Raw genomic sequence first — 20,940 nt, forward strand, 5'->3', positions numbered from 1 at the left:
AAATAAATAATAATTTATCCTTTTATTCAGTATCATCACAATATTGACAGAGCAACATAGCTACTGCCCCGCTATTATTTAGTTCTTAAAATGTTTCTGCTCTATCATGTTACTAATTGTGTGTGTTTATAAAATTACACATGCATAAAAAAAAAGTGAATTCATGGCAATGAAACACTGTTATTTTCTTTCTTAATTACAAGTCTTGAATGGTTTTCTGCCTTATATTAGTCGAAGTGTAGAGTCTATTTTAAATTTTGAAGTTGAAGTTCATTTCGAACATACAGTCATTAAAAACAAACAGAACAAAAAATATAAATCATTGTCGTAAACAAAACAAAAATCCATATTATATTCCAAGTGAAAACGTAACCCGCTAGTCCGAAAAGGAGTAGGAAGAAGTCAAACTTATTAAATCTTACCCCTAGCATCACATTATCACTATAATTAGATCATTTTTATTTAATTACCGGTCAGTTAATCTCAACAAATATGGTTCCTTATCTCTGAGATAATCCTTTTAGAGGCTATGTTATTCTTATCTGTGTTTAATGAATAGAGTTCAGTTGGTGGCTGTTATTAGCACTTGCGAAACCCTTGCCACACTGAATTGTTTTTTATTTTGTAGTGTGGTAAATACTGCATAACTCATGAAATCATCTAAAATGTCCTTGATTATTTTAGGCAGTAAATGAATTATAAAATAAAGGGTAAATTATACCTACACCACCTATTATATACAGTATCTAACAAATGTTAGCCAGAATTTTTTTGTCGGGGGGGAACTAGAGAATGTACCCAACAAATGTAGGATAACAATCTGTTTCTATGGATGATGGATTGCACTGGTCATAATGTGTAATTTCAGGATTTGAAAAGCGGGTAAGAAGTTTTAAACTAGGGGTAGGGTTTTAACCTTGGATTGGGGTTTCAAAGAAGGGTTTTAAACGAGGGTTAGGGTTCCAAAGTATAGTTTACGATACGGTTTCGGGTTTTGAAGTACAGTTTCAGAATTTGATTAAGGTTTAAAAAAATAGGGTTTACAACTAGTTAGGATTTCAAAAGAGTCTGAGGGTTTTGAAGTAAGGTTTTAAACTAGGGCTAGGATTTCAAAGAAGGGTTAGGATTTTAAAGTAGATTTTTTTAAGCCAGCGGTAGGGTTTCAAAATAATATTTCAAAGGAGAGTTTGGGTTTTAAAGCAGTATTTTAAACAATTGGCTTTTAAAGTAAGGCTTTAAACCAGAGTTGGGGTTTCAAACGAGGTTGGGAGAAATCAGGCATCGACTTTCTGATCATCACTGTGTCACCAAAACCTAGTAAATTGTTATGATTCTGTATCGCCAGACCAATCATTTGCAACAGAAGTTGGCGGGATATACAAAGGGAGGTTAAACGTAGCTGTTATTTATAATTTGTAATTTTTTTTCCTTAACGTTTTGTGCATACCTATATGGTTGAGAAGTAAAGATACTCTCTCTCTCTCTCTCTCTGGTCTGCTTTTGCAAAAGCAGCTGCTTTCCGGCTGACTGGCTGGATCAATGGCTTGCATGGAAGAGCAGCAGATGTGTGTGTTATCCGTATCATCCATTCGCACTCATTATGTAAGAGGATGTAGCAGCAGGTAATAGGCCATCTGTGTGACACGGGAACACATATCAAACAGTGTGTTGTAGAGCATTGCCACTATATTCGTCCTCCCACATTTCAAAGACACGCATGTCAGGTTAATTGAACACTCTAAATAGTTCCGAGGTGTGACTGTGAGTGCGGATCGTTGTTTGTCTCTCTGTGCCCTGGATTGGCTGGCAACCAGTTCAGGGTGTACCCCGCCCACTGCCCGAAGCCAGCTGTAGTCATGTGACCCCCGCCCTAAGGAAGCGCTTTCGTGTCGGAGCTGCCTCCGGAGGGGATACCAAGTCTTCATAAGGAGAAAGCGATTCAGCTTTAGAGCCGATATGTCGTCGTTCAATGCACGTTGCATCCATATCGTTGCATGAGAAATTGCCCCAGGCAATGAACAATCCAGCGACATAACAGCGCACGTCGATCGTTGAAATCTTATTTATCTAGACACAGCTATCCTACTGAATTGAAACAACTGAGGCATCCTTCATTGTAAAGGGGCGCTCAAGCAGGGAGCAAAGATGTTCTGTTTTCACATTGGAAAGTTTTAAACCTAAGCTAGAAGTTCAATAGAATATTACACCATAAACTTACGAATGCCTTTCTGAAAGAAAGTTTGCGTGTTCCGATGCTTGTACTCATCAGGTTGGTGCTGAATTATGAATTATATGGATGCATATTTGTTATGCAAACTTTCATCATTCAAAGCATGAAAAATACTTTATTGAGTACATTCAGTCATATTCACATAATGATGATGGCTTGAGAAAGAAGACAGAAGGAAGTACAACGATATCTATATCTGCCCTAATTAACAAAAAAATGATATTTTTCCTGTAATTATGCCTTCATACAGTTTTTAAAAATACAAATAGACTGAGATGATTTAGTTTTATAATCTCGATGGTACAGTGATAAGAAGTGATTGGCTACAATGGAGGAAGGCTTTTGGCGAGTATGTGCAGATAAAATGTTGGACATTTAATACCGCAAAGTACAATGGAATAAAAACATTGTCCACACAATTTGGTTAAATGAAGCCTTCCTTCACAAAAAAAATAAACTCAACCTTTCAGATGCTCAGTGAGAATATGCACACCTAGAAGACCTGCGTTTACACTTTATACATGTGACAATTTAAGCACGGATTTTTGAATATACTTTCTGCCTGTGCTTTGTTAAAAAAGCGATTTAATTCTGTCATTTTACAACCCTCGTAAAGGAGGTATGGACCTAGAACTTCCAAACCTGACACTTTCAAAGGGAGCAGGACGAGGCAACTCCTTGTGACGTGGAGGGAAACTGTGCTTTAGCGGAACCTCCTTTTGAGCTTCTTTCGACAACTGCAGCTTCAGCATGATGGGAAACACCCTGTATGGTAGACCAGAGTGGACATCATTTGAAAAGCATAAACAATAACGGCTGTCCTTTGTAATCATTCAATCAATAATGAGTCAAACCTGTCATTTAGGTTCTTCATGAAGGTACAGAACAGTATATCAAAAAAGAAGATTGAATACTGTCTGAAGCAACACCAAGTCCAGAAAGCCCATTCTGGAGTCTTCTGAGACAGCAACTCCACTCTGTGTGGGAAAACATGGGCAAATCGGTGGTTAATTAAAGCGGATCAAGTTGCGTCAATGCTGAAAGACGTTGTTGATACATGCAAAAGACATTTTGTGGTTAACGCACCACAAGGTACAAGAACAAACTCAAGATAGCATTCACACATCTGCCCTCGGGTATGAATTCATTTGAGGGTTACATTGATGTCATACTTTTCATGAAATTCTATTCACAACCTTGTCTCTTTTCTTGATGTCACAATATGTGAGTGTTTGGAAAGAGAAGCATGATGAACAACCAATCCCAAACAAGTTATGATCTTATCTGACTGAGCCACTTCCAGTTGTGCTTGTAAGTTTACATACTTGGGCAGCAAATCTCATAAGGGTCAAGCTGCAGACGTTGGGCGAGTGGAGCTCCACCAGAAACGCGTGACTTTGAGCATTTTTTAAGCAACTTTTTTTTTTAAACAAATTAACAAATAAACTAACTATTTAGTTAATTTGAACAAAATGGTATACAAAACACGAAGAACATTTGAATGTAAACAACATCATCAACACAACTTCATCGGAAATGCGTTGCCTCTGAACAAAGCCCGACGTGATTTAAATGTCGACCTTTGTTTTTTTTTTTTTGTTTTTTGTTTTAAGGAAACCTAAAGTTTTGAAAAGACATTGAGGAGGGTTAAAAAAAAGAAAAGAAGCAAGCCTCGTGGTATTTGATCATTTAAAGAATTCATTGTCTGATTAGACCTCTTTTATGTTTTGTTTTGTTTTCCCTTTGTTTTGTTGGAATGCACGGTTCCATGTTATGTTGTGTGCTCAGTTTGCAATTCTCATGTTCTATCGGGGGGGGGGGGGGGGGGGGTCGGTCGGTTCATTTTCTCAAAACATTTCAAATTGTTTGTGTATTATTACACTATATCGCCACTGGGTGTTATCCTCAAACTTGTTTTAAATTGCATGGGACGCGTTATTCATTTGTTTACACATAAATAAAAAGATAGGAGTACTTAATTTTGAGTTGATTAGTTTTCAAGTACTTGCATTCAAGCCATAAGTTTTATGCTTGAATTTGCAAGAGCGGAATTTAAAATGGAAAGGTGCTGTGCCTGTTAATGACACCGTTCTACAAAGATGTTCAATAACAAAAAACAGTTGTTGTGAACTGGAAGGAGCTGCCTGCAGAGTACAGAATGATGTACAGTACTTCTTCAGCACCCACCTCAACTGCCGAGGCTAGCGCTTTTATTTAATATTTCCATCACAACATAAATCAGATTCCATCCACCTTATTTAATTGTTCAGACAAACCAACGTGAAGTGTATAACACGATGTGCTGCAATTACACTTTGTTGCATTCGCCATTCGGTGGCGCTGCTACAACTTTGGTGTTTAAATGGGGACCATGTCACCTGTTCAGATGGTGACGAAAACACCAACAGCCGTCTTAGTTAAAACAGCGAAATATACTCAAAAATACAAATAATACTACTTAACATTAGTTTGAGTTAAGATCATGTTTATGTTTAGTGTTATAGTTACGTTTCGGCTTATACACGTGAATTCATATTGCACATATTCGCCGGACCACTTTCTTTCGTTTTTTTGCTCGATGTAGTTAGTTTAAAGGGATTACAAAAATAAATAAATCACACGACGTACCATCACAACAGTCACAAGTCGAATCATCATGAATCATATGAGTTGGGTGTTTGTCTTCGACCTCCGCCGAACCCCTGACACTGACTCACTGAACCCTTGGGGTTCGATTGAACGCAGGTTAACAACTACTGCATTATGAAACTTATGAGTACAACTGTATGGTGAGAAAAGACTTATATGTCCATAGAATCCAAAATGTTATGGTAATTGTTTTAGTTTCATATTCTGAAGCGGACATGTGTATAGATGAGCATGTCAATTTTGTAGACGATTCATATAATTTTTGTGTCATTAAGTGACATTTAGCTTTTGTACATGAGCAGTAGTGCTCATAGGTTTACATATGTAAACTTACAAACACAACTATGTTAATCCATCCATCCATTTTCTTAACCACTTGTCCACACAAGGGTCACGGGGGGCACTGGAGCCTATCCCAGCTGGCTTCGGGCAGTAGGCGGGGTACACCCTGAACTGGTTGCCAGCCAATCGCAGGACACAACTATGTGTTTATCTAATTTCAATTTGATTCATTTTTTTAATATTCTCACAAATCCAGTGGCTGTGTAAACTTAATAGTAATAGCAAAAGTGATGGTCAGATTCTTACATTTCCTTGGTCTCAACTAGAGTCTGCAACAACAGCGTCATACGTAGCACCAAGTAGATCAAGAATCCAGAATGTCCTAGCATGCTCCCATACATCGTCAGATTGCCCATCAGAACTGCAACACAAATACTCACATTTGACTGAAGTGTTCTTCTTGAATGTAGTTCAGGTAAGTGTAAAGGTATGAGCGCAATGCACACCATTCTGAAATGTGTCAAAAGGGAGAGGAAGTTCTGCAAGTGTCAATTTCCCAGTTGTAGACTGAAGTTCTGCAGAGGTGTTCATCTGCATGCTTTGGCTGCCTTGGAAAAATGACATCACATTTGTCTCCATTTTATCATACTCTTCTTCCTCAAGAGTTGTCTCTGGGAATGTCGGTGGTTTAGTGCGACAGTAGCTAGAGCTGTTTAGTTCTTGGGGAGTTGTGATCATTTTCATGCTTGGGACGAGCTCTGCATACAAGGAAAAAAGACAGTAAAAGAAAAGCTTCCGTTTGTGTGCGCTTTCCTTCACAATGTAGTTGACCGACCATTGTTCAGAAGAAAATGAAAGGCATCTTTGTAGCCACTGTGGTAGGCTTGCTCCACGATCTGAATAAAGAACAGATCATTTGTTGTTGTATTGTAATTTGACTACAGCCGAGAGTTGAATCATGAGTTTCAAAGTCAAGGAAACCATCGTGTTAATTATTCACACTGGCAGCCACCATTCTGCTTGGAGCACAGAAAAGAATAATTCAGTTATTCAGCAATCCATTGAGACACGAAAACACTCACCTCTGTCTTGATGGGGTAGAGTGCATGCCAGAACCTTAGGGCATTGGTCAAATTGCCCTTCAAGGTTAGTCCAGTCACCACCATGTCCAACATACAGGCTTCGTCTTGGGGACAGATGTCTGTCTCTCCAGAGAATGGAGACACTGTTAGAGTACGGCTTGGTAGCGCCATAACCGGCTGTATCTGACTGAAACCTCCATCCATGTAGTACTGTAACATAGGACAACATTGACACATTACAGGAAACACTTGACCCGTTTTTCTAAGTGCTTTAAAATACTTACTTCTCCTTTGAGGGAGGGAAGCTGCATGCCGGCATATCCCGGAACAAAGCAGCTACAAAGCAGAGTCTGTGGTTGAGAATTGGAATGAAATATGTTAATTACTAAGAATCAACATATAAGGATAAACTGTAGTACACCTCACCTGTATGACATCTTCTTTGGACTGGTACTCTGTTATAACAGTGTACTTGCCATCCTCCAGACGGGTTGCAGCCACGGCGAGACGTCCATTTGCAAGGAGATGCGCATCAGGGGGAAGATATTTATGTAGGACATATTTTAACCAGTGTAGAATATCAACCGAAGGGTTAAATGGTCCAAGTGTAAAGGCATTCATCGCTTTGGCGAAGTGAAGCATCTCATTTCTCATCGTAACTGGGCATGAGATTAAGAAAAAATTAATGATACAATCATTTCTAACCATATAAAGCACATTCATAAGAAAAAACAGAACCACTTACTCGGGTTTATTTCACAGACAACAGCAGCAGCTACCAAAGACCCCGCTGACGCACCGAGAATGCACGGTGCCTTGCGCAGTAGCCATGGTGCGTTATGTCGAAAGCACTGGGCAACCCCGAGCTGGTAGGTGGCCAAAAAGCCGGATCCAGAGAAAGAAATGGATGAAGGTGCCTCACGAAAACTCACGCTGGATTCCTCAAGAACCATTTTAAGGCTATAAGTTTAAAAACTTAATATCTATTTCGGTGTTGATTAGTGGTCTTGGAGTGGCTGGAAGAAAAAATTGTATCTCACTCAGGGCTTTTATCCAGTGAAAAGTAAAAGAAGGTTTCATAATGGCGCCTTTTAAAAAGGTCTCAATTAGCCATAGCATGTTAGTCAGGCACATGTGATACTTACGAGCATACAACACCCTTACTGTCTATCTGCTCCTGGTTGATTCATTTCAACAAAACTACTTTCCGTGTGAAAACATTAGAGGAAAAGTCTGAATTTAAGTCAAAGGATGCATGTAAATCATCAAGTGTACAAAACTTTTTTTATTGCTCTGCCAAAGCAGATGACACCTTGGATGCGTGACTAATCAACAGAAACTGTTAATGTGCCTCGTGTTCTAGCAGTAGTTGCACATATTACACAAATCTTGACTACTGTTTTAATTATAGCTACAAATTACTGTAACAGGATATTTGCGAATTCTGGACAAATAGCGTCTCAGTGCTGAAATGTTAAATGGAAGAAAAGAAAAAAAGAGAGCATGTGGAATGCTTAAGAATGATACTAAAATATATATATATATTTATTTATTTATTTTTAAATCATAAAATAATGGAATGACTTGGACTGGAATCAGGCTGTGAATCTCGACTTCTTGTGTACTGAGCCACGGGTAATCTGCTGAAAGACATGAAATGATGTGAAATGATATTGAATAAAATGGAATGATATTGAAATAGTGTGATGTGATAATTAGTTTTATGAACTTATTTAGGTATTCATTCTCTGCTGGGACTTAAACAGTTTACCCTTTGATCATTCAACAATCCCCTTTACTAATTGAGCCACTGTCTTATCAAAAAACAGGAAATGATGTTGAGTGATTGAACGTCTGTCCATTGAAAATAAATACTATTTTTTTATGAAAAAAATATGTATATTGTGGGGAAACTGTAAGTATTTGGATTAAGAAAAATAGTAGCTCGGTTGGCATGATTTTTTAAAAACATGTTGAAGTATTATGGGCGTACATCTCGGACAAAAAAGTAGAGCAGTAGAATTAAAATAAATAAAGAATAGGAATTCTGCACAGCAGAAAGTGACTGAACTGGACAACAATCATGAAAAAAAGCTACTCCTGTGCACCAGGTGACTGACTTTCATGCATATTAATCAACTCTCTGCAATTGAAAAACTACAGCCTCTAGTGTGGTCTTATCGGGAAACAAGGTTTTGAGGCTCCACATAATATACTCTCAACTTTTTTTGCTTTTTCATCAACACATACATATGAAATTTGAAATACAATACAGTAGAAAATAATTGTAAACCTCAGTATGTTGACTGTATTTACTGTATTGTTATGGCTAGGTGTCCCCTTTAAGATGGTGGAGACTGGTTGGATTTTTCTGCAAAGCCTAATTTCACTTGCTGTTTCTGCAATGCACGTGCAAGTAGATACATTATTGTATTCCTTTAAAACTATCATGAGGTACCAACAATAATAATAATAATAATAATAGCAAAATGACTTAGCCATCATGATAAGCTTGAGAGTCATAACAAAATAAAAACAATTATACACACTTTTGATCCGGTTCAAATTTGAATATTTATTTAAACAACAGTGATTAAAGTTAGTATTATTGATGGACAGGAGTTATAATGTACTGCATATGTATACCACAACAAACATTCTACATACTTCTCATCCACAACATATTACAATTTCCTGCCCATACATGCAAGAGAATTTTAACACATGACTCTTCAAAAATTTACAGAATTACTGTATTATTTTTATCCAAAATAGCGTTTGCTGTAATTAAAGTATTGATTCCCAGGGGGAATAAAAGATTACAGTACTTGACTTGTGTTACACAGCACTTCTTTTATCTCACCAGGGGGGCAGTTGGAGAGCATTCTGGAGAAGTACGATAAGGTGAAACCTCAAAACGATCCTCGCTCAATTCAGATGAAGGACTGCTATCTGGAAAGTTCCTGTCCTGAAGGGGAGAGTGTACCGGAGACTCAAGGGAGTCATGCAGCTCTTTCCCAATATCTTTTGGTGTTTTCAGAAACCTAAGGAGAGACAAAAATAACATGATAGTTAACGATGTGAGCCGAATAAGAGGAAAGATGACAAAGAGTGACAAATGGAAGGAAAAAATGACCTGAAGAGGAATTTGTGTCCTCGCTCCTTTTTGATGATGTTGAGTTTGTAATAGTGCCTTAGAGCTCGAGACATTTTCTCATAGGTCATATTGTCTCGGTTCTATAGAGGACATGAGTCATAGTTAGTGTGGCAGGGTGCAACTTTTCAAATTTGAAAAGCGCACAACTTGTTGCTCACCTTTTGGTGTCCCCACAGACGTGCAAGCCCGTTGGGATCCACAACCCTGAACACCCGGCTGTCACGGTCTTCCCATCGAATGTATTCTTGATATTGGTCATCACACAGCATCTTATAGACGTACTCCCACAGTCGCCTGCACTCTGCTCCAATTAAATAAAATTAAATAAAAAAAAGTCAATGCAACAGATGCAAGTATCATCAATACAGAGACATTCCTCAAATAAATATGAAACGGTGCCAAATTGTCAAAAGTCAAATGTCAAGACTAAAAATAACACTAAGAACATTACTAGCCTGTTAGCTGAGTAACATAAAAGATAACACAGCCATTTAAAAAGAAGTATGAAGTCAAACACACAAATACATAATATGAACACTCGATAAGCAACTACAGTCTGCCACAACAATAGCATATAAAAAATACGGATATTACATTTAATATGGGTTTTCCATGAAAAAGGAGGAAAAAGAAAACATTTTAAAAAAACGTCGGAAGCCAAGGTAGCACTGTGTTTACCAAAACAACTGTGCTGCTAAATGGTTGTGTAACAGGTTAGATGGTTGGCAACACTTTTATCACCATATCGTAAGCAACTTACAACTTACAACATTATGTAAATAGCATGACAAACTGAAACTGACAAACCCAGATCAGCGGCGCTATTTTTTGGTGTACTGCATGTGGATCCAACGGCGTTCTAGCCTAATTTATAAGTAGGTTATTATGATTTGTCAGACCGTATGTGTGTTCCGTGTCTTGATTGATTGATTGTCATTCATCTGTATCAATATATTTTCATTTTCTGTAGTAGCAAACTTATTACACTCAGTACCACCCCAAAATATATTAAGCGCTCCAAGTCACCACGCCACCCTGATGACCAAAATTAAAATAAAGTAGCATAGTAGACCTACTTGTTAAAAATAAATAAATAAATAAATAAAATAAATTAATTAATTAAGTAAATAAAGTGTAGCAGGGGTTTTATTCTATATATACAGTGATACTCGGTTATGGCGCAGTCCTAGCCAAGCCTTGTTTGCATGACTTGATGAAGGTTTCTTGGATGAAACCAGAACCAGTCCAGTTACGACCGATTCAATGCCTTGAGCATAACATCACCTGGTGAATTAGAACATACACAAGCACACTCTCTGTCTGCTCCTCTGTCCTCGCCCCTTGACTTCCCCAGCCAATCACAAATCAGACGTGGCGGGTTGCTTTTAGGGCAGTGCTTCCCAATTGCTGTATTTTTTTTGTATTCAATGATTATTTCGCATACCACCAAGGGGAGCCCCGCGGTGGTATGCGTACCACACTTTGAGAATCACTGTAGTATATTCCTTTGGATGTTATCAGATCTACATGAAGTGAAAGTAGAATAACATGTTGACAATCTATAAAGTTGGAGTCACTTCGGCGTTCGCACACAACTTTTTATTTGAGTTTGAATATTTGAAGCGTGTTTTATTAAGAGGAAACGTTGCCTTACCTGGCAAGCGACCATCAGGTCTGTGCATTTGTCGTTGAGATTTCTCTCTGCATGTCAAATTGAGAGGTTCCTCTTTGAGTGTTACAGTTTCATCTTGTTTTTGTGGAGAGAAAGAAACAGAGAAGCAGGCAGAAGAGGGGCAAAAGTCACAAATATGTCACAACCGTTGCTGAAATTAAAACAGTAAAACCTTTAAGCGCATTGGAAATCTGAGCAGCTGTGGAGAGTAAAACTGAAAGCAAAAGTCTTTAGAACAATCGAATGTTGTTGTTTTTTTTAGTGAATGTGTGCAGTGCTATTAACTATAAAGCCATTTGTGGCTAGAAGTTGCAACATTACTGGTTTTGCAACCATGCTGGCATGTATCCCTCCTCCTACAGTGGAAACCAACCACCTTCGTTTTTTTTTTTTACTGGGAATTGATAGTGAATGTGTAGAGTGTAGACTGATTTACTTTCACACAGGTTTATGGTGAGTTATAAATTCAGAACAGCACACAATTTAGAGGGGCCTGTATGTGACAGTTTGACAGTTGTTCTTGTCATGTTAGTGATCAAACAGCTACAGTATTATGTAGAGTTGAAGTTTTATGAGAAGTGCACAACATCAAACCATTAAAGAAAAATCTGATTGTTTGTTCTATGTTTGCACAGGAAGTATTGAACAAACCTTTCTTTCAAGTGATCTCTGGGGGCAGCTTATTTTTTTAAATCAAGCCATGCAGTACATTTTAATGCAACTGATCATAGCCACATTAGCGTGTATTTGAAGGCAACACACAATGCATGTCTGACCTTGCGTGTTGTCTGAGGAGGGCTTCAGGGACTCTTTAGTTTTTGGTACAGCCATCTGGGGCCTGACTGTTCTTTGGATGGGAGATCTATTTGGGGGTGCACATACAACACTCCTCCGTTGCTTTATCACATACTACAGGATCTCATACAGAACATCACCTGCAGACAAACGTGGTAAATATGCTGGTGTAAAAGAAGTCAGACATGCGTGCAGAAGATCTATCTTCAGCAATACCTGAGCTTGGGCAGCGGTGTTTGAAGTCCTCCTTAGTGAGAAGGCACAGGGCTCGGCCATTCATTTCAAAGCGTCCCTTCTCGGGTCGCCGTAGTGAGTACTCCTTGTGAGCCCAGTGAAGCCAGAGGGAAACATCATCCTTATCCCAAAAAGATGGATTTATTCCTGTTGGGAGAAGATGCACATAAGAGTCAATAAAAATAAAAAAAAGTGCCCTGACTTGTTGCGTCTGGGCCAATCCAGAATTGGAGGACAATTTATGCATTTGGCTTTTTGAAAAATTGACCATTTATTTTTTTACATTTTCTGTTGTGAAGTAAAACAAGTAAGAAGCCATCATATGATTTAATTTGTCCATGTCAATGGTTCACTTTTAAGGGAATATTTAATTTTGTATCCTGTATTTTGCTATATTTGCCACAGCCTGACATAGAAATTTGAAAAACATATAGGCCTTTAAAAAAAAAATAATAATAATACTGAATAAAAAACATTTGATTTATTTTGAATATGATTCTATAATATAGTATTATTTTAATTACAGAAAATCAAATCACTGCAAATCACTGCTAATGTTCAGAGTTTTTCTAAATGCATGCTAGCAGTTGTTAGCTGCTATGCTGCTAACTCTTCAAAAATGAATTTTGGTTAGAAAACACTTTGACATTATATTGGCTTTTCTTTTTCTTACAAAATAACTAAAACGGATGCATTGATTTGAGTGGCCCATACCATTATGGCTGAAATTTGAAACCTTGAACGGGTTAACTACGTAATGTAGCTAGCTCACTTTTTTTTTCTTGTTTGGCTATAATAAGATCTTACTAGCAGGGTTGTATGTATGTTAAGAGACACAACTTAAGCACAGGCTACTATTTAAAATAAGTGTGCTGCTAAAACAAAATGTTTTAAAAATTACAAGGAAGACATATATCAACAAAATCATACCAACAATATAATTTATTTAAAATGTATTTTAAATGTTATAGTTGATATGTAAGTTTGTCATCAAGAAAGAAGGACAAAAGAGAAGAAGAAGAAGGAAAAAACATTTTAGATGATGCTCAGGAGGTATATGGTATTTGAAATTGTATTTAGGAATAACTTTTATTACATCTACAGTTGCATTTTGTCTCAGTACACTTTTACTGTTTGTGTATTTTGTTTATGCATTATGAGGGTCTTGAACTTGGAAGGACAGAAAATGTTCTACCAATCCTGGAATATGCCATGTAAGTTAAATAACTGGACTTACGTAGCTGTCCGGGAAGATGCCACAGGTCATCCTGTGTAGGAGGAAGGCTGATGTTTGGAATCTTGTCTGGTGAGACTGGGGAGTGATGCCCACTGATTTTTGTTGCATGCATTAAAGTGGGTGAACTTATTTTTCTTTGTTCCTCCTAAAACAAAACATTCCATATTTAAATATAATAATAATAATAATAATAATAATAATAATAATAATAATAATAATAATAATAATAATAATAATAATAATATCTGTCCATAAATGCAAAAACTGTGACAGGTAACCTCTTCAAACCAACACATTCCCAACGAGTGTCCCCTGAAAAAACGTACTCACCTTCACCAACAGTGACATGTTGTCCGTTTGCGGCTGCCCCCAAAGAAAGAAATAAGCGAACAAGTACACAACTGGACACAACTAATTTGTTTTTCCGAGAACAGTAGCACTACTATTTTCGTGTTCAACTCTTCCGGGAAATGAAAAACGAAAGAAAGACAATCCTTGAGTCAACTGCATGTGCGCAGAACATCCTGATTGGACGAAACAATCCATTCGTCTCAGCGTATTTTTACACAACACTACAAAAAACAGACGAATGTTTTTTTTTAATGGTGAATATTAACGGTAAGTTGAATGAATACAAGAAGAAGTGCAGTCTCCAGGTAAACAGTTTTTTTCCCACGACCTTAAAGAGAGTACGTTCGGCTTTAGACAGTAGATGGCGCTTATGTTCACAATCCGGGTTAACATTTACCCCATTATTAAACCGAAGAAGTGCAGCTGATGACGTTTTGAGAGGGAAACATAAACGAAGCAGCGCTGCTGATGATCAAAAAGCGACAAAAGCGGACAAGAGGGGAAATACGCGTGAATATATTGTCGCATCGAGTAAGCTGCGTGTGTACTTTTTTTCCATCATCAACCTGGTTATCGTTGGCGCAACGACATATTTGTTAGACTTCGCTCACTCATTAGCAAACAAAACCTAACTACCTAGTTTTTGCAGCTTGTGAGTAACTACGAATGTCGATGAAAATACAGCGTAGTAGTCTATACACCCAAGAACACGTACACAAGATACACATTTAAAGTTAATTGACATTCAATTTGTTTAACAGAATGCAGAGAGCCTCCCGTTTGAAGAGAGAACTTGTCATGTTGACAACCGAACCACCTCCCGGGATCACATGTTGGCAGATAGAAGAACGCATTGACGACTTGCAGGCCCGTAAGTACTTAATTAATAAATGTAATACTTTTACAAAGGGTGCACTTGTTTCAAGTTCACCAATCAATATTATTGGATATTTTGCCTTGACCGGCAACTCGCCACCTAGCTTCTTTTTCTTTCTTTTTTTGCCGTTAGTTACGTCACAATTACACGTGAAAATTCTGCGCCAGTCTAAACCGAACCATCGACATAATTCCGGTTCTGGCATCCTTGCACTGGCTCCATATTCATTTTAGGTTTCAGCACAACATTGTAACCTCACTTGCTGGATATATTGTCCTGTTAGGTCACCGTGGTCTGCTGACCTATTTGTCCCTCATCAGACAAGATGACAAACTAAAAGTGTTAGAGATGTGCAGTTAGTTGCCCCCAAATGATGGAATATCCAATCTAACTTTATTTATAAAGCACTATAAACAACAGTCGGCCAAAGTGATGTACACAAATACAAGAAAATAGCACAAAATAGGCAACATTAAAAAATAATGCAAACGATAAAATAATAAAACATTAAAAGGCACACAAAACTAAAGTAGTAACAAAGTCAGTCTCAATAAGAATAAATTCGTTTTTATTTTAGCAATGACTGAAAAAATAGGTTCAGCAAAGCACAGTTAAAAGTGCATTTGTTTTGGCAGGTATTCCAGCAAGATTGGATTGTTTTGCCTATTTTTCTTGTATGAACAGTGTAATGTTTGTGATTCTGTATTTTAACTATGTAAAGCACTTTAAGAGTCCATTGCGAAAAGTGCTATGTAAAGTAAACATAAAAAGTTTACACAGACCTGTTCAAATGCCAAGATTTTGTGATATAGAAAAAAATGGGACCAATATATATAATTTAAAAAATATTTACACAATGTATCCTAATTAAAAAAAGGAATATTTCCAAGAGGGGAAGTAAAAATTAAAAACCTGCTTGGATGAGTGAAAACTTTTTACAGCTAACCAGCTTCTAAAGGGAAGCCAATCAAGCCATTCATATCGCTATTCCTCATCTCCCTCTGTTTCTTTTTCTGGCCATAACTTTTCCTCTCCCCTTCTCGGACTAATTTGGGAGTCAGGTTTGACCCCCATTGACAATTATATCAGCCATATTTGCAAAACTTCTTTCTTTGACCTCCCTAATATCGCCAAACTCCGAGTATCTCTCCCGTGCCCTGCCGTAGAGAGGCTCGTCCATGCCTTTGACTCCTCCAGGTTGGACTACAATTACATACCACTCATCAGGATCCTTGGCAAGAGTCTGCAAAGGCTCCAATATGTCCAAAACAGCGCTACTTGGGTCCTGATGAGAGTGCGTAAAAACGAGCACATCACCCCCATCCATTGCAGTCTGCACTGGCTCGCCATTCACCTCCGCATCATATTCCAAATCCTTCTTCATCACTGTCTGCATGGTTTAGCTCCCACCTACCTCATCAATCTGCTCAACTCACATACCTTAGCCAGAACCTGGTCCGGCCAATTGCACCATCTGCGACCGCCGAACACTCAGCTCAAGACCATGAGCGACAGGGCCTTCGAGACACCCTCCCTCACCACCTCAGGGCTCCACAGACGGTGGATGCTTTTAATAAAAGGACTGAAAACCTTACGTCTTCAAAAAGCTTTTTCTGGCTGATTTTATCGCGTTTTATCTGTTGTTTGTTTATTTATTTGTTCTTTTTTTTGTTTATTTGATTGATTTGCATTTGTACTTTCACTGTTGCCTGCACTGTACTGTGCACCTTGAGATTTGTCTCCAAATATAAAGTGCATTATCTATTAGGCTCCAGCATGCATCTTTTGGCACACCACTAGATTTCAGCCATATTTTCAAACATTTAACATCAATTGGGTCCTTTTTATCCCTCAGGTTTAATGTGCTTGCCTTTTCCACTTTTCTGTTGTTTACAGAGATAGTAGGTGGTTCGGGAACTCCTTATGAAGGTGGAGTCTTTTCCCTGGAGATCAAAATCCCAGAGAGGTAACATTTGTGAGATTTAAACATTTCAAATCACTGTCACCCAATTGAGACATAAATAATGGCCAACTTTCTTTTGTAGGTACCCGTTTGAGCCCCCCAAAATGCGATTCTTGACTCCCATCTACCACCCAAACATTGACACTGCAGGGCGTATCTGTTATGAGGCTCTTAAACTCCCCCCAAAGGTTATAACAAACTGGACAAAAAAAAATCTGTTGTGTGTTCGTGTTCTTGTTTAGGTGGATTGCGATATTTCTTGTCTGTTTCATCAGGGAGCCTGGAGGCCCTCCTTAAACCTTTCCACGCTTCTTACCTCCATCCAACTTTTGATGGCTGAACCAAATCCAGATGACCCTCTTATGGCTGATATAGTGAGTTGTGTTTAATGCAGTGTAGTTTCAATAACAATAATTCTGCTGCTATTTACATTTTTTGTTGACATATAATTTTTGGTCTGTTATCTTTAGTTATACTTTCAAATACGCAGTTTAATTGTCTCTTCGTTTAAAGTGGTATCACTCAGTCTCTGACAACCTTATGATTCTCAAGATTAAAAAAAAATATATATATATATATATTTTGTAGCCTTGCATTATAGAGCACATGTGACACTTTAGAGTTGTGTAATGGAACAAGTGCACAGTGTAGCACAGCTTTACATGTGTTGTTGGAATGCAGGCATCAGAGTTCAGATACAACAAACAGCTGTTTACACAGAAGGCCAAGAAATGGACAGAGGAACATGCTGTTCAGAAGATGATGGTAAGGTTGTTAATTCAGTTGAGTTAAATTTGATTTGTTTAATGCTAAATCAAAAAAATTTCCCAAGCCACTTCTCATAAGAAGTAGGGAAGGATCACCGTGTTTATGCAATAATGAGCACCTGTTAATATTGCTACAACTACTATTAATGACGGTAACACAAGACATCTCTTGAGCAACTGTTTAGTAACTTTATACATTTATTAGACGTTTACATTACACTTTGAACATTTAGTTGGTGATCATATTACAAATTAGCGTACATCTGTCGGTGTTAGGGGATCTTCGAGAGCAGCCACACAGACAATGTGCCAAATCAGAATGCACCATCACGCAAAAGAGTGTCTTCTGGTGCAGAGCAGGAGCGGTACGAGCTGTCAAAGAGAAGAGCTGTATAGTTTCACCCACATGCTTGTGTGACACACTTTTCAGTTTATTTGCGTGGTTTTAATTATTCAATTGTTCATTTAAGATGTATATACATATTTATTATATGTCTGCTTGTGTTTTAATAAAGAGTATATTTCACTGTGGTGATATGTTTTAAATAGTAAAAAGTGATTGCTGTACACAATATAAGGATCACTTTATTCAGACATATGCTTTTCACTTGTATACAATAGTATGTACAACCTACATAGCAACTCAGCAACAAATGTTTAGTTTGAAACAAACTATAAATTTATATTTTAAAATACAAATGTTTTGTTTGAAACATACTATGGTTTTATATCTTAAAATACAGAATAATATATTTGGTGTTTTATCATAGGAAAAGAGAAACATTTAAAAGCTTTAGTAAGTCAATACTAGGGATGCACCAATACCACACTTTTTTTTTTCTAGACCAAGTACAAAAAATAGCCTAATTATTTGAGCACGACTTGTACATACAGTAGATGTTAATGCCATTGTCTTGCAATTGTGAACATGTTTTCATCAAATGGTTAGAAATAGAAACATAAACTTTTCTTGACCCGGCATGTTTCACTCAAATACAACCATTTTAAAAGCAACTCTAACATCCAACTGCATGTTTTTCTAAAGTTTGTCTGACTCTTGCGGCTGCCGCACGTTTCACTTCTAGCGTAACACAATGCAGTTCAGTTCTCAAAACTGGCAAGACAACTAAAGTGATGTGTTCATTACACAATTTCTCCTCTGTCTTTATGCTGTACTCTGTTTAAAAAAAGGAAGGATTATGTTTTTAAATTTATTATTATTATTTTATGACGGGTGTTATGTGTTGGCTCTAGAATTGCCAAGGTTATCCAAGTAATGGCAGAGTGATAATCAAAGGAACCACTGAGTTAGTGATCCATTCAGTTTTACGGTATAGGTCCATTTGCACTTAGACTTGATTGGATTAATGTCAGATTATATACCGTAGATGTGTTACTAGTGGGTTCAATCAGGTAGCCTGTTGGGCGGAGGTGGGTTGCCACTAATTGGAAACGTGAGCTGGGTTTAGACAGTCGTGAGACAGGTTAGTTTGACCCTACTGATGGTGCCATTCACGGCAGGAGGGTGACTATTACACCCAATGATGTGTTGCACCGTCCCCAACATCACCCAATACTGGTATCTGTGCATCTCTAGTCAATACCATGCTAGTTTGGAGGTAGTTACATTTCATATACTGTACACATTGTTGGTCTACCCTTAAGTATCCAGATAAATCACAAAATCTCAATCAGACATTATTTTTTCCCCACATTTTGTGGAGTTGCTATTTGATGTTTAAGATATAACAAAATTAATTACATTTATAATAATTTGTTACACACATTTAAATTTGTTATCTTACTCTGGTTAGTCCTGACAATGCTTGATAATTAATCCCTTCATTGTCAAATAAATTCAAAGTAGGAATAGACACAAATACAGTTAATTATAACCAGCCAAATGTGTAACTTTGAACCTGCATGCCTGTGATCAGTCACATTTCGACATAACATTTATAACATATAACTCTCTTCTTGATATATTTAAAGTCCACATTGCTGCAAGTTCTCCAAGGTGTCCTAACTTTAATGGATGTATTCCAGCTTTTACTGGATCTTTTTTGAAGATAAGAACGTCTGAGACTGATACAGTCCACTGGATAGGTGCTACAATTGTCCTTTGTATTTGCATAATGGTATTTTAATTTCTTATTGTAGCGGGAACTTCTTGTTGCACTTTCCCTTTTTGGAGACACTCTACCACTCGTTGCTTCTCAAGAGTACTAATCTCTTCCATGTGGTTTTAGTAAGTTCTTTGTTGACTTGGGCCCAGGACTGGTTTTCCTGCCACTCTACATGAGGCCCAGCTTTTCAGGCAGTTAGCTTGGTCCTTTATGGATTTGGAGCAACAGAGTCGGTCATGGTTGAGCGATGCATCGGGCAGTTGTGAATATCTTGATGCAAAGTCTTAGGACATCCTTTGTTGTCAAAGCTTCCTTGTTTTCTAAGTCGTTCTTTACCTCTGACAATGGGTGTCTGGCAAGAGATTAGAGGAACTGAGGAAGTAGATGAGCACTGGGACAATAGAACTGGGTCCAGTTGAGAGTGGACAGAAGAAGCCCTTCTACTGTACAGGTTGTCGTCATCAGCGAGAGACAACTGTGTAGATGTTTCAGAGCAGGAGCTCTTCTCTGTCTCCACAGAAACCAATGAGTCTATGGTGCTTTCACGGCGAAGCTGAAGAGGCGCTTTTGGGCGATACCAGAAAAAATACTGGGAGTGGTGTCGTGTGAAAAGGAGGAAGAGTAGGGGATTCAGGCAAGCAGGTAGAGGCTGAAGAAGCAAAATGATTGATTTGAGCACCTCCTCGCCGAGAGATAAGAGTCCCAGGAGTGAGCAGATGGAGAAGAAAGCTACTGGCACATATAGGAGGCCATTTGTGAATATTAGCCAGGCAACATGTTTGATCATAGCACAGTCCCACAGGCCCTCACATTCCCCTCTAAGTAATTCCCAGTATAGTCGGATGTATGAACATGTTACTATGAGTAGGCACAGGGTGTTCATCATAATCAGCACTAAGGGAAAGGCCAAGGAAGTTGGTAGCTGAGAGGTTGAAGGTGGTAATGGTGTCGGTAGACAGAAAGGTGAGGATCCGTACTCCCCAATTCCAATCAAAGGAAAACAAGCTAGGATGAGTGAGATAGTCAGACATAAAAGTGCAAATATACGCACACTTCTCAGTGAGGGTGGTTTTCCATAGCTGCGGGCACATGTCACACTTGCTCCACATTGCACAGCTGCCAGCGTCAGCAGCAACACGCTTGCCTCAGAAGCAAGCACCCATACCCAGCCTGTCACCTGACATCCAGGGCCTCCTTGCCAGGGCGCACCATGTTGGCTAAAGTCTCCCATTGTTAAAGCGTCTACAAGGGCCAGTGTACTTGTACAAACACCTGTCAGCAGATTCGAGGCACCCATGCAGGCCACCGTGAATCTTAGTGGCGACAGGGAGCAGAGGGAGCTGAATAGAGAAAGGAGCAGTAGTGAGTTCCCCAGAAGTGACACCAGGGAGATGGTCCATAGGCCAACACGAACCAACCAGCTTCCCATCAGAGAGTCACAGGGACGGAAAGGACCTGTGACACCAAAAATATCCAATCCATCAGTATTACAACCAAATCTATCAGTCGATCACAGCT

At 38.3% G+C, this 20,940-nt stretch overlaps 4 protein-coding genes across 5 annotated transcripts in view; 1 reads left to right on the plus strand and 3 right to left on the minus strand.

The window, feature by feature from the left end:
* Positions 1-2,373: 2,373 nt before the first annotated feature.
* Positions 2,374-7,288, minus strand: pnpla1 (patatin-like phospholipase domain containing 1). The gene is made up of 9 exons (XM_086069239.1): positions 6,989-7,288; positions 6,670-6,902; positions 6,528-6,593; positions 6,244-6,453; positions 5,997-6,057; positions 5,668-5,919; positions 5,468-5,582; positions 3,085-3,207; positions 2,374-2,995 (listed from the first exon to the last, which is right to left on the minus strand). Exons 1-9 carry the CDS (start codon positions 7,194-7,196, stop codon positions 2,830-2,832), a joined length of 1,434 nt encoding a protein of 477 aa, XP_085925365.1. The 5' UTR covers positions 7,197-7,288; the 3' UTR covers positions 2,374-2,829.
* A 1,537-nt stretch (positions 7,289-8,825) lies between these two features.
* etv7 (ETS variant transcription factor 7) lies at positions 8,826-14,503 on the minus strand. Its single transcript, XM_086069358.1, is given in 8 exon segments — positions 8,826-9,287; positions 9,380-9,480; positions 9,559-9,701; positions 11,055-11,147; positions 11,849-12,007; positions 12,084-12,248; positions 13,339-13,483; positions 13,669-14,503. Coding segments are annotated over 8 exon segments (1,014 nt in total). The 5' UTR covers positions 13,687-14,503; the 3' UTR covers positions 8,826-9,097.
* ube2t (ubiquitin-conjugating enzyme E2T (putative)) lies at positions 14,081-17,822 on the plus strand. Of its 2 annotated transcripts, none has more exons than XM_086069359.1 (7): positions 14,081-14,220; positions 14,451-14,560; positions 16,463-16,532; positions 16,612-16,717; positions 16,805-16,903; positions 17,211-17,294; positions 17,573-17,822. In XM_086069359.1, exons 2-7 carry the CDS (start codon positions 14,452-14,454, stop codon positions 17,690-17,692), a joined length of 588 nt encoding a protein of 195 aa, XP_085925485.1. In that variant the 5' UTR covers positions 14,081-14,220; position 14,451; the 3' UTR covers positions 17,693-17,822. The 2 variants fall into 2 exon arrangements, with proteins under 2 accessions (XP_085925485.1, XP_085925486.1); XM_086069360.1 differs by having other exon boundaries at positions 14,090-14,229.
* Positions 17,512-20,940, minus strand: part of lgr6 (leucine-rich repeat containing G protein-coupled receptor 6) — a 33,129-nt gene continuing 29,700 nt past the window's right edge. Inside the window, exon 18 of the mRNA XM_086069357.1 lies at positions 17,512-20,877. Within this exon, the coding sequence (XP_085925483.1) occupies positions 19,631-20,877 (1,247 nt within the window). The 3' untranslated portion in view covers positions 17,512-19,630. The remainder of the gene's footprint in view (positions 20,878-20,940) is intronic.

The sequence above is a fragment of the Leptonotus elevatus genome, chromosome 2 (genome assembly GCF_054856555.1).
Source record: "Leptonotus elevatus isolate MCC_2025b chromosome 2, RoL_Lele_1.0, whole genome shotgun sequence".
Classification (NCBI taxonomy): domain Eukaryota; kingdom Metazoa; phylum Chordata; class Actinopteri; order Syngnathiformes; family Syngnathidae; genus Leptonotus; species Leptonotus elevatus.

Coding starts and splice junctions, on each gene's coding strand:
- pnpla1 (XM_086069239.1), bottom strand. CDS start 7,196: ATGGTTCTTGAGGAATCCAGCGTGAGTTTTCGTGAGGCACCTTCATCC. Junction 6,594..6,669: donor CCAAAGAAGATGTCATACAG/GTGAGGTGTACT, acceptor TCTCAACCACAG/ACTCTGCTTTGTAGCTGCTT. Junction 2,996..3,084: donor ATGAAGAACCTAAATGACAG/GTTTGACTCATT, acceptor TCTACCATACAG/GGTGTTTCCCATCATGCTGA.
- ube2t (XM_086069359.1), top strand. CDS start 14,452: ATGCAGAGAGCCTCCCGTTTGAAGAGAGAACTTGTCATGTTGACAACC. Junction 14,561..16,462: donor CATTGACGACTTGCAGGCCC/GTAAGTACTTAA, acceptor TGTTGTTTACAG/AGATAGTAGGTGGTTCGGGA. Junction 17,295..17,572: donor ATGCTGTTCAGAAGATGATG/GTAAGGTTGTTA, acceptor TGTCGGTGTTAG/GGGATCTTCGAGAGCAGCCA.